General features: G+C 40.4%; 1 protein-coding gene and 1 long non-coding RNA gene across 9 annotated transcripts in view; one reads left to right on the top strand and one right to left on the bottom strand.

Moving 5' to 3' along the window:
* Positions 1–5,602: 5,602 nt before the first annotated feature.
* The window catches only part of hmg20a (high mobility group 20A), an 8,903-nt gene continuing 1,156 nt past the window's right edge, over positions 5,603–13,349 (bottom strand). For 3 of the 7 annotated variants that reach the window (XM_086074551.1, XM_086074552.1, XM_086074553.1), the window contains exons 2-9: positions 12,040–12,116; positions 11,321–11,530; positions 10,595–10,727; positions 9,113–9,150; positions 8,799–8,874; positions 7,508–7,723; positions 6,223–6,355; positions 5,603–5,977 (exon numbers count right to left, since the gene is read on the bottom strand). In XM_086074551.1, the coding sequence (XP_085930677.1) occupies positions 5,974–5,977; positions 6,223–6,355; positions 7,508–7,723; positions 8,799–8,874; positions 9,113–9,150; positions 10,595–10,727; positions 11,321–11,530; positions 12,040–12,105 (876 nt within the window). In that variant the 5' untranslated portion in view covers positions 12,106–12,116 and the 3' untranslated portion in view covers positions 5,603–5,973. Of the gene's footprint in view, positions 5,978–6,218; positions 6,356–7,507; positions 7,724–8,798; positions 8,875–9,112; positions 9,151–10,594; positions 10,728–11,320; positions 11,531–12,039; positions 12,117–12,206 lie in introns of those variants that run through there. The other 4 variants (XM_086074547.1, XM_086074550.1, XM_086074548.1 and 1 more) reach the window with 4 other exon arrangements.
* Positions 11,339–13,349, top strand: part of LOC147175036 (uncharacterized) — a 74,986-nt gene continuing 72,975 nt past the window's right edge. For both annotated transcript variants that reach the window (XR_015094681.1, XR_015094680.1), the window contains exon 1: positions 11,339–11,570. This is a non-coding gene — a long non-coding RNA (uncharacterized LOC147175036). The remainder of the gene's footprint in view (positions 11,571–13,349) is intronic.

Below are 13,349 nucleotides of genomic sequence, written 5' to 3'. Positions count from 1 at the left end.
GCTCGCTAGTTTGAAAACATCCCCTTAGCTTCTGTTGCCTGTTATTTTTTACCAAGTTAATCAAATCGCCGACTTTGCCGGAATTCACGGCAAACGACCTTACACCGGGGCTGATTCAAAAGCTTGTCGCTGGCTGAGTCTCTGGGACGAGATGCTACGCTCACACCGGGGGACAATATACCTCGTAATGCAAAGGTAAAACTTGTTTATCATGCTAACTGACTTATTTTTTTTTTTACACATTCCGTTCTATCTTGAAACGCTGTGATGATGTTATGTTACTATGTTTACTAGTAGTGGCAAGCTATGCAGTAATTTCATGAATATGACTTTGGCTCCAGAGTGGAAAAACTCGGAAGCACAAAGACAAAATCCGCCATTATTAAAAAGCCAAATGCACTTAATAGTTTTGAAGAAGGTGCATTTTATTCTAAGCTGTGTGTTCGTGCAGTTGGAGTGGACGCTAACTATCTGGCTCGTTAATGTGATTTGAAACACGCAATTTGACACCTCTGTTACAATCTTTGTTAAGAATGTGTGTTTACTAGTAAAATATATGAACATCTATCTACAAATTACAACATTTATCTACTAACCTCGCAAAAAATGATTGCTACAAATCCGTGAACACTTTGAATCGACGTCTTTTGTCTTAGTTGGTATGCGATAAAAAGCAACATTTGGTTTACTCTTTTGTCTGTCTGTACAACCGACCGCAAAGCAGGATATGACCATTGTATAAGATAATCGATTAGATATAGGATTTTACGCTGTATGAGATTCAATGGTTACAATACAGAGAAGTGGCTCTTTTGCCGTCCAGCTTCCCCGAGTGGGCGTTCCCCTGAAGGCTGTGACGTCACGTGCAAAAGGTCAATGTTTGCTAAATATTTGTAGGATTATTTCATTTTATTTGGTTATTTTCAATGGTTACCTTATACATTTAAATTGCACATTTTAAGGTGTATTTATTTTTGCTCTAAATGTGTAAGAAAAATCATGACCTAATTATTACTTTTTATACTGTGGTGCCTTGAGAGAGGAGTTTAATTTGTTCTGTAAGCACACTTGTAATTCAAAACACTTGCATCGCATATCATCTTTGCCCATTGAAATCAATACAAATGTCATGATTCCATTCCACCCTTCCCAAATAATGTTTTGTAATGTTTTTAATAAGCAACAGAAATCACAATATTGTACTTTCTAAAAACATTCATTAATTACATAATTCAATATTTATTATTTATATTCATAATTTTGCCCTTTAATTCAATGGACTTTGTGCTGTTCGCCTATTGTGCGGCAGTGTAATACCAACATAAGGATTTATTTTTGTTAGTCATTCTTCGCAGAGGATAAAGCCTTAAGCGACGTTTGTTAGCATTATGCTAAACGGACTTTAATAATTTTTGCTTGCAAGCCAAAGCACAAAAAAAATACCTGCCAAATAACAGCTCATATCTAAAAAAAACTCCCAAGTTGTGTTACTCGTATCTCAAGGCGCCACTGTATCTCTAACTTGTAGTGTTTTTTTTTTTTTTTGCAGTACTTTAATGTCAAATTCCAACATGGACCAAACATTTTTAGCAAGCTGAAAGCTCTTCTTGAGTTGCTCTGAAGGGCGCCTCAAAGAGACGCTAACAGCAGCGAAGCCAAAAAGACTGAATACAAAGCAGGGCATGCACATGAAATGTCCTTCTAATCAGCAGAATGCGCCGGTGCGGCCAAATACAAATACACAATGCAGGTGCGGGGCCGCTCCAAAAGATGTGAGCGAGTCTGGCAGGCAGCGTGAGTCAGTGTTGGCAGGAAGTCAGCTGTGTAATGATAAACTTTTAAGTGACTCACTGCTAAAAAAGACGGCGGGCCTATTGATGGAGGCAAAGCGGGAAAAAGCTCAAAGACTTGACGACAGAGACATTTTTGTGCTATTATGATTGGCTGTCAAGTCGGGTCATAGCAACTGAGAATAGTAAGAATTAGTATGTACAAAAAATAGAACGTCAATGTTGCTTTGCTAATGGAATAAGCAAAAATTGTACGGTTGTGTTTCAACAGGGTGGGGCCAATATTCAGAGGAAAAAAACTCGCAAATTTTATCGAAAAAAAACCCTCCGACATTTGCGAGTTTATCAAGTGGAAAATTTGTAAGCTTATAAAGTGGCAGGTTTGCAAGAAAAAAACCTCAAAAACTTACGATAAATACACGTTTGTGCCAATACTTTTCGGTCGGGTATTCAAACAAGGAGATAGTAATTGCTTTATTGCATGTCCAGTGGAGAAATAGTGAGTATATTGGCAGAAGGATGCTGAGTTTCCAAATGCCAGGCAGAAGGTCTAGAGGAAGACCAAAGAGGAGGTTTATGGATGTAGTGAAAGAGGACATGAAGGTAGTTGGTGTGAGAGCAGAGGATGCAGAGGAATTTTTTTTTTTTTGTGTACAAGTATTTAAGTTGTGTCGAATCTGCTGCTCTTCGTCATTCACTTGCATTTACCTAAAGTATGCTAGCTTCTGATTGGTTAGTGTTTAGTCAGCTGATAGAAGATCAGGAAGTGTTGTCGCTCTAACTGCCGTGTATGACGAGTAAAATTTAAAAGAAGAATTAATCCGTGTCCATCCTGCCTTTTCATTTTATAAACAGTGTCCCATTAACCACCAACGAATCCTCACATTAGACTATCGCTACGCTGCGTGTATTTCTCGTAAGTTTTGGAGATTTTTTCTCGCAAATTTGCCACTTTATAAAGTGGCAAATTTCTGACTTAATAAAGTAGCAAATTTGCAGGTTTGTTTCTTGGACTATTGCCCCCACCCTCTAAAAAAAATATAATTATACGTTAATGCAAAGATGTCATATTCAAGCATAAATATAAACATTTTACTTTGTCATAAGCAGAAATTCATGCTAAAATGAGAGAGCTGTCCTTGCCCTCGTGGGATCTGTTTGATCGTATTACGAGACAATTTAGTAAATTATTGTCTTATTCCTATTTACAGTAAACCCCCACTGTTTCCGGGTGCCAAGGACAGAGCCTGGCCGCCAACAGCAGAAATCCAAGAATAACTGATGCTCCCGTAAAAAGGTATTTAAAAAAATTCCAACCACAAATAAATATACCGTCAACTATGATCTATGAACACTTGGGGAAAGGCTCATAGCATTCCAAATGCTAACAAACATTACTTCATATTTTGCTACAAAAAAAAAAGAGGCAAATTTCCCTGCTAATAACAAGGGATTTAGTCCAAAAAATAACCTGTTAATTTGTGAAATTTTGACTGTAGAACTGCAAACATGCAGGAAGCCACTGTATTCGCATACATTTCGGTGAATTCCCATCCATGTACACAACCTTGGAAAATTTCCGGAATTATGCTAACTTGGATGCATGTCAACAAATTAGCTTTGACTTCTATTCCATATTCTTGGTCACCTCAGATCAGATGTTAACAAGGCCGCTTTGTTTGAAATGATAATTTATGCCCACAGGCCTAATAAATATTTGTCATATGCCAGTCACGCTCATTTGGGAACTTCTTTGGCAACTTGGGGCAGAGAGCGCCGCTGCCCCAAATGGCAGGGATAGGCGGGAGCAAGTGGTCAGACACACAGACAGACAGACAAAAATCTTTGAGGATTAGGAGACGTGTTTATCAATACACGTCACTTTTGAACTCAAATCTTAACTCTGTATTGAACATAAAATGTTTATTGCAACCACAGCGTCACCTAGTGGCTATGATGGGGCACTTCCCAACTTGCCCTCAATGCAAAAAATACACTAGGTGTGTTTGAAGTAAAACAAACTAATTCTTGAAAAAAGAAAGAAAGGAAAAAAAGAGGGTTCTATTTCAGGCAGAGCTTGGTCCTGGCTGCTTTATTTCTAAATGATAGGTTTTTAAATGGTTTGGTAAGAGCTTAGCCTCCCCTTCACTTTTCTCTACTTTATTGATTAAATAGGAAGGGGCACAAGTGTTGCAATTAGAAAAACATTTGTGAAAGTCAATCAATGTTGAACTTAGATGCTTAAAAGGCCCTTTCATAAATATTCAATGGCACCAGTCAGTGCATACATATGCTACTCAAATGGCCAACGAACAGCACCTCCTTTTTGGCACCGGATAGCGTTTCAATGGGCTAACGAGCCAGTTGAGGTAGGACATGATGGCCTGATTCATCTGCAACAATCTGAGTCACGGAGCAGGAGGAAGGATGCTATTCATTTTGGGCGGACAGAAAAGAGCGACTGGGATGGATGAGAGCGGTTATGACATCACTTGACCGATTGGACCCGACCAATCCTGGCCATTAACAGAGTTAAAAGCTCCTAAAGTCAACAGTATTGAACAGATAATATAGGCTTCTGTGCTGGCTGCTCAGTAGGGGTGTGCCCCCCCCCCCCCCCAAAAAAAATCGATTCTCATAATAATCGCAATTCTCATTTAGTACGATTCAGAATCCATTTGAAATGTCCCAAAAATCGATTTTATTTCAATTATTTTATACCGTCTTGCCCTTGTTTGTGTGTGCCTTTACTGGGAACGCTGTTCATGTTGTACCCGATTTGGTCACTTAGGGGCAGTGTGGTTCCGATACACTGTTAAGTTGTAGCCATATTAGAGAGTAGAAGTTGAAAGTCACGATCAAGTTATGCTAATAAAAGTTGTTTTTTTTGTAGCGTAGGAAGAGCACATGTCGGTGACTAATGTTAAGATGGTTATCTGTATACATTCCTGAAGCGTTTTGTATGAATAGCCGTTCTTTTGAGTGATAAAAGTGCCGCGAGTAGCGCACTAATTAGCATTAGGGAGTCAGACTGGAGTAGATTTTGACGATTATTTGCTCATCTATAAATCGAAGCAGAAATCATTGTCAATCAAATCATTTTGAATCAAACATTTTTCTGAATTGAAAATCGATTCTAAATGGAATCGCATACCCAATATCGGAATTGAATCGTGAGACAATCAAAGATTCCCACCGCTACTGCTCAGCACAATATGGCTAAAGTGACAAAACAATGGTGATAAAAGAATGGAACGGAATCCTGCGTTCAAGTTCAGGCAACGACATGAACACAAATCAGGCTGCAGCAAAGCTTATTAAACAAATGAGCTTAGGTGGCGGCTTACTGCACATGAGCGGCCATGTTGCTATCAGAAGCCAAAAAGCTAAACCGCAAATGATGACAGTGGTCTCACGGATGATCTAATACAACAGGTGAACCCAAATTTGTGCCTTTCAAAAAATACTAATACTCAAAATATACAGAACATACACATCAAGTTATTTTTGTTTACAATAAGTCAATTTGCTGTATTCACAGCAGCACTGGAGCACACCAGGTCATCCGTTTGGGATATTGTCGTGTACGTTTGCAGACGGGAAGTCTCAGCTGGCAACGTGCAGGGAGGGAAAGGAGAAAAAAAATGGCAGCATTGAATGAAAACAGGAAGCCACCTAATGTCCAGTCAAAAACAAATATAGTGATACACTAGCCGAAAGCCATTTGAACTTCCCTCTTTTTCAAGTGGTTTTGCGGTTTGGTACTTTTTTGTTGAGTCATGAATGAATTTAGTAAAAAAAACATGCAGGACTTACTAAAAAAGTGAATACTTTTTTTGTTTATTGAAAACACAACCACTTTTTGTACAAACACACCCAAAAAAATGGCACATTTGTCGACAGAGCCTTACAAAATATGAACCACAAAGTAGTATTTGTTTTTCAAGAATGCAAACATTCCCCTCTGGCAACACATTTCTTGAACGTTTGGGTTATTGTTTCACAACATTTGAGTGACAGAACTGTAGCTAGATCCATGAAAAAACACATTAAAAAAAAAACAAGGATAAATAATAAATATGAGGAGCTACATCATCTTCATCACTTTTGAAGAGTAAAATTGTTTTTTGTGGGGGCGGGGGGGTGAGGATCAAGGGTTCTCTCCCACTTGGACGTGCAGCAATTATCTGAAATGAAACAAAAGTCCATTCACATTTTTTTCAAATGCTCACAAATAATGCATGAAGCCCAGCGCCACACCAACCATTTTATGTACAGAATATAAAAAGTCAACACCGCAGTTCAAATGCCAGGCTTTTTGTAAAAAACAAAACATTGTATCCTAAAACACGTGCAACCCAATTAGCAAAAATAAAGCAAAAAAAAAGTAAAAAGTAAAAAAAACACACAACTGATCTAATGTAACTCCTACCTGTCCAAACGGTTGACCAGATCCCTCACGGTGTTGATGAGGCTGTCGTGTTCCTGCGGATTGCTCATGATGATGCTGTGCAATTTCTTCATGTATGAGTCGATGGAGTCGAGGGTGGGCATCTCTCCGCTGCCTGTTGAAGTGATGATGGTAATAATTTATGGAGCAGAAGACTTTTAAAGATGTTCACATTTAAACGAGGCCATCAAAGGAGAAAAAAACCAAGGAAACATCAAGGTCACAGGATTCAGAAGTTCTTGTTCTGAGCAACATGAAGTGCTGCCGCAACTTGTTCACTGACATCGTTAGCGGATCAACTAAAATAAATGAATAAAACAGCAAATGTGCAAGTAAACACTTGACGCTACTTTCAATAGAACACATTTTCGTTCAGCGGATAGCTCAATCAATCTTTCGCCTCCACGCCCATGGGAAACGGCACCAACTGCTGTGGGAGCGGTGCAGGAAACTGGTGGAGGACAAGGAGGGTTTATTTAACCTTTATAGAAAAGTATTGGATGTATAAAACTCTTCCTGGATGAAAGTTTTGTTTGACTGATTGTTACATGCGATGGATGTAAACCGCTGTGCAAAATATATTAGAGACTCTATGAACTTTAATCAAAAAAAATAAATAATAATAATTAGTCACTGAACTTGATTACAAAGGTTATCAGACTTAAATTACAGCTGATTATTTTTGTGTACCATGCTTAACTCATTTGCTCCCCAAAACTTTTGTTTTTGTATGTTCGAGCATACAGAAGGCTTTCATGCAGCCTCCGAACTGAAGAGGTGTCTTAAAACGATGGTAGTTATTACAAAACGGCCAGCAGGTGGCAGCAGAGTACAAGAGATCAACCGGGGCCATGTTGCAAAAAGCTCTTTATGTCAGTGTTCTCACCAGGAATGTGAATATTGATGAAACTTACCTATATTCCAATGCTAATTGCTGCAAAATGGAAACAGAAATAGAAATATACCTTTTTCCTGATGAAAGAAGAGACTAATCTTTCTTTTGGTAGGTTCCATGTTTTCATAGCAATAGAACACAATATTCTGTGGGCCTTGCAAAATCGGTCAAAATACAGTAAAACAGCCCAGAGCGAAGGGGATTGCTTCTGTGAAAATGGCTGGGAGTGAATTAGTTAAGCCTACTTTATTTGCATGTTAAAGCCAAAATCGTTTTTGAAGTTCTGATAGTGAGACAAGAGGATTGAAACCCAGAAAGGCCCAAGCATTAAAACCCGTCGAAAAAAGGCTAAATGATCAGCACAGTTGCTACCTGGCAGAGGCACAGAGGAAAAGCTGGCGGCGAGCGCCTGTCGCAGGGTGTCCAGGTGCTGGTGGAGCAGGCCGTTGCGTCCCCTCTCCTGCATCACGTCGCCCTCCAGACGGTCCACGGCGCCGCGCATGCTCTCCACGTGCTTTTGGAGCGCCGCATTGCGCTCTTCGTACTCCATGTTGGTCTTTCGCAGCTGCCGCATCTCGCCCTCGCGAGCTAAACAAGAAGCGAGAACAATGAATAACGGGAGAAATGCGGCAGACGTCCGCCGCTGCCTTCAATTTTTTTGTTCTGAGGCGTCTCATCGAAATCGTTTTACCCTTCCGACATGCTAACAATTCAGACAACAGCAAAGCATCAACACCATGCATCTAGCATCTACACAATCATGAACCCATGTTACATAAACAACAGTATTCACTGAAGCTCATTAGCTAGCAATAGTGGTGCAACCGATCCTCATTGATCTGTGGTCGGTTCGGATCAGACTGTTTAGGCTTTCTTTATCAACACAACACTATCCCGAACTCATATCCAATCGCTAATTTAGGAAGCTAAGAAACCGCTAATTAATTACACCGTCATTGTATGACACGGCAGAAGTCTCTAACGTAAGTTGCTAGCAGCTAGCTGTTAGCATTAGCCAGGAGCACCCGACTCGTAGCTGTAAAAGAGTTTGGCAGCTAGTACCTAGCTTTCATTCTTTCAATATTTTGGGCCAAGGCTACTTTCTAATTCACTCTCCATGTTTAAAGGAAGGAAAAGTGTGTTCAATTGCACCTTGAGGTCTTTTCATCATAAAAAAAAAAAGATAACTTAATTTATTTTAGAAAACACCTTTGCCCATTAAAAAACAACAACATTAAACTTAAAATGTCAAGCATAGCCGATAAGAATTTAGGAAAACAACTTAAAGCCATTCAGCATTTATACTTTATTTTACACATGGACCATGTATAAAATAAGAATGTTTCTTCCTCATATTGCACTTAAAGTTGTGTTCCTAAATCCTATAGGGCTATATTAGACATTAAGATTTTTTTTGCTGATCCGATCCTAACCGTGACTTTTGTGATTCGGTGCACCACTAGCTAGCATGCTAGCCTAAATAACACGCTAGACATGACATCACACATGGACAAACAAATATGCGCACTAACATTTTACGCAAACCGTATAAGAGACTGTCACCTGACCTTTTGGTAATTTACACACAGTAGTAAACATTGCGAAACACAGGCACATTGTAACGATAAAACTAAATCTGCGAACACTGTACAGTATTCCCCACCTTTGCTGTGGTTGAGGAACTCTTCTGTGAAAATGGGGATGTCAAACACGGTTCGGTCCTTCCCTTCTGCATCCTTCTGGTGATCAACAGAAACACAAAGTGTGAAAACGATGACGGGATACGGTCAAAGTAATTCTGGGAGAGAAAAAAAAAAAATCTGTTTAATTGAAATAACTAGTTGTAGAAACTGTAACTACAACGTATCCCGCTGGACTTCCTCCAATTTATGCTTTTGATACCGTATGACTCGTAGCCAGCCCAGATCAACTCCATGTAATATTGACATGTTGACAGGCCAGGAAAGAGGCACTGACCTCGCGCAGAGCCTCGTTGGCCGCCTGGTTCCCGACATCTGGTGAGGAAGGAAAAGAAGAAAATAAAAGAGAGAGAGAGAAATGAAGAAGAAGGACAGCAGATGAGTCATGTTTCCGTCACTGGGAGCCAGCTTTCACTCTTGACCCAGCGAGCAAAAGTCATCAAGAACGCTCCGTCCACTGCTCAGCACAGCGCAACTGTTCATTCGACAGCCACAAATCGGGGAGGCGGATTGCAAGGACCAAATGTCCCTTTGTTTCTGAGCGGCGAAGCAAAAATTCAAATACTCCTCCCTTAAGGTTATAAAACAAACTCATGGAAAAATATAATTTGAACTTTTACTTTTTCTTTTCAGTGCATCTGTTTCCTCTTCATTAAGTGTTCCATCAGGCATCTTTAGAGAAAGAGTAGTTTTGAATTATTGTTGATATTTTGCAGTGGTTTATGCCTCTTCACACTTGTGACATATAGCCATGTTACAATGCTACTTTTTATGATGGTGACAAATTAATTCACTTTGTATTTTCCATATAGTGGCGCCTTGAGATACGAGCTAAACACTTTTAAACTTTAGTTTTTAGAGATACAAGCAGTTGTTCGGTTACCTTTTTGCTTTGACTTGAGAGCAAACATTTTAGGTACGAGCACTGCGTGGTGGCAGTGAACTCAACTCCACAACAAGCAGCAGCTCGGCAAATAGAATTAGTGAACAATTCAAAGTTTACTGTCAAACTAAATATAAAACAAAGATTGAGAATGAATTGTGTTCCAATTTAGAGGATCCGTTGCATTGCAACAGGTGAGTTGCTAGATCAATGCCGAAAAACAAAATTAAATTTTTCTTTTACACATTTTCTTTTCGTGCTTGCGTGGGTTTTCTCCGGGTACTCCGGTTTCCTCCCACATTCCAAAAACATGCATGGCAGGTGAATTGGACACTCCAAATTGTCCATAGGTGTGATTGTGAGTATGGTTGTTCGTCTCTGTGTGCCCTGCGATTGGCTGGCAACCAGTACAGGGTGTACCCCGCCTACTGCCCGAAGCCAGCTGGGATAGGCTCCAGCAACCCCGCGACCCTTGTGAGGACAAGCGGTACAGAAAATGGATGGATGGATGGACATTTTCTTTTTTTTTTATTGACTGACTAACCTCTCTGTGAGAAAAACAAACTATGGTTTTCCTGTCTACATGCATGCGCTAAAAAAGTGATGGGAGGCAAAGCTTTTGAAGTTTTAAGTGTAGTTTGTGTGTGGAAGAAAGTTCAAATAAATCTTCTATTTTAAAAATATACTGGGCGGACAAGCTCGTCACACGGCCATTTAAATCACTTTTGTGATTTAGTACCAGTATTTATTTAGTACTTGACTTGTGACTTTCCCACTGTCCATTTTGCCCTGAGAAGGCTTTTCTCAAGTACCTTTGATTCAGGAGCTCGCCACACAATGTCAAAGAACGACACATCCAATTAGTCGCGCCCTCACCGCCTCTGTGTCGCTTGCCCTTCTGCTTCTCTTGGACCTTCCTGGTGAAATGCTTGTACGCCTCCGTCTTCTGGTATTTCTCCAGTTCCCGCATGTAGCGCTCCTTGTCACGGTCCGCCTCGTCCAGGTATCGCTGTGTACACAATCACACACGAGAGTGGCGTGAAATGTGGTGTCTCAGTACACTGTCCGACTCAACTCCTCAAATTTGTCCGATTTCTTTTCCACCGAAAATTAACAGAAATGTTCACTCCTTTGCCAACGTTGTCATGTTACCTTTTAAGTCTCATAGAGCTAAATTTTAAGTTCTTCAAAATGTTTGTCAACTTTTCAAGATAAGTGCGGCAGGCTCTTTGTGGAGGTGGCAGTAGGTGGGTTTCCCATCCACCTATTTATATTCCAATTTTCAAGAACTGCGTGAAAAAAGAAAGGAAATGCTAGAAATTTGGAAAACGGCCGAAAAATCTCAATAACATTTTTAAGCTCAGAGAGGTTGGATTTGCCAGCATATCGATTAAAAGAAAAATGCCAAATAATACCAAATGGAGCAGGGCATAAGTTGCGTGTTCGTTTTGCGCATTTTCACCAAATTCGACAATAATGTCAGGTGGAATATTTAAACCTGTTGCTTTGGCATGCGCACAGCAATCCATGAATGCATTCTGAGGTCCCGATCCTTGTGTCAGTGTTATCTTTTCTTTCATAACTTTTAACGTCGCGTCCTACCTGTTTCTCTTCAGGCGGCAGCTTGCTCCACTCATTGCCCAGCATCCTGGTGATCTCCGGGAAGGGCACGTCCGGACGCTCGGCCCGCAGCTGCTCGCGCCTGTCGTTCATGAAGCGAACGTAGCCCGTCAGCGGCGCTTTGGGAGCATTCCTGTCCTTCATTGGCTTCTTCCTCTTCCTGCCCTTGGTCCAGTTGGAACGTCTTGTCTTCTAAGATGATAAGCCCCAACCAGAAAAAAAAACATCTCAGGTAAGGATTGCTACACACGAGATGTCTAATGAAAACATGGAGGGACCCTCACAGGTACACTTTGCAAGTTCTGATTGTAAAACTATAAATATATATATAAATATAAATAAGTGAATTAGTTTAGTGGATTTCTTAGGAACTATGTACAGTAAACAAACTCCTGAGTAGAGACACTGTCTACCAGGCATCATCACTACCATTCCTCTGTACAAAAGTTAAAGTTAAAAACTTGTAACAAGAAGACTGTCAAAACTAAGCGGCAGAGATATTGGTCGTGTTTCGCTGAGGCTTATCTAAGCAAGCCTGAGATTATTGTTAGTTTTGTTAGCTTGTCTACGACGTTTTGCATTGTGTGCAGCATTAAGCTGGCGGAATTTTTGAAGACAAAGCTACTATCAAGCACTGTATCTGAAGACCAAAAATATAATTTAAAAATCGGGTCTCTCGGAAGCCAAAGTTCAATCCATACCTCATCTCCATTTCTCTGGCTGGTGTTCTCCGTGTTGGCTGCGGGAGACGACTGCTGCTCATCCATGACTTTGAATCCTGCAGATGAAAAAGAATAGAATTTGTACAACAGTTGACCAGTTATGACCCCCCCCTCCCCCATCAGACAATAGAAGATGAGTGTACCACCTGGAAACATTTGTCACAGTAAAGCCCGCGGCATCTGGGGGAGCCAGATAAGCCAAACTTTGACATTTATTTTCCATCCTCATAAAAGGATGATTACAAGCAAACTTCTTCAAGCCAGGCGCATTTTCCCTGTCTACAGAGACAAATATTAATCAACTGTCGAATTAGAAAGTACAAATATTGAGTACTTGTGTAGGCACAGACTAAACTCTGCAGACAGCAACAATGTAACATCCTTTTAAACTTTGAACTGTTCACGTCACTGCATGGGAAGTGAGTGTCAACATCCTGGACGGCATTTCTGCCCCACAGCCATAAACACTGTGGGAAATAAAGTCAAGACGAAGAATGAGATAATTCACTGCAAATATTCCTTTTGGGCGGGGGAAGTCCAGTCAGCGTTTGTCCCGCAACATTTTTTCGTGAGGCCTGACCTCACTTTTCTCAGCGCTTTAATGAATGAGTCAGGGTTTCTTTATTTATAGCTTAAAATATTCATGTTACTTTTACCACTGAGGTGCCCAAACTTTAACCCATGTGGCGCACTGTATGTTTTTTAGTGGCCTCAACATATACTAAAATCAATATTTGACTTGCGTTGTCATTAAGAAATTTGTTCTCATCACTCACTTCCTCGTTTTCCACCAATCACACCTCTTTAGTATACTAGACACACCTGGTGTATAGCGACTGCTTGGTTGGTATTTGTCAGCTTAATTTTTGCCCTTTCTGCCAATGTAACATGATTTAATTTTTTTCATGAATAATGTCGAAGTTACTCCTTACATCCTTGATTTTTCAGTATGCGGACCATTGAAGAAAAATGTGGACACTCCTGTCAAGTAAATTGTATCAACCGATCTGTGAAAAGTTTCTAGACTGCTGCCACAAGACCTATTTGAATCCAAGCAAGTTTCTCTTTAGAAGTCATCCTCCTTTTAGTCTAATGAATTTTCCCAGCCTTCTCTGAAGGATGCTTCCAAGTTCCAGGATCCTTTGCAAGTCAGTCATCACGACCATCTTGATATTGATCGATTGATATCACCCACATCTTCAAAATGCGTGCCCTCAAAGACCCCTTGAGCCAGGTTGGGTGCAGTTACTCCTGCAAGGCAATGTTCTTCTCTGCCAGGAGCTGTCAGA

The sequence above is a fragment of the Leptonotus elevatus genome, chromosome 4 (genome assembly GCF_054856555.1).
Source record: "Leptonotus elevatus isolate MCC_2025b chromosome 4, RoL_Lele_1.0, whole genome shotgun sequence".
NCBI lineage: Eukaryota > Metazoa > Chordata > Actinopteri > Syngnathiformes > Syngnathidae > Leptonotus > Leptonotus elevatus.
This window is presented reverse-complemented; position numbering and strand designations above follow the sequence as displayed.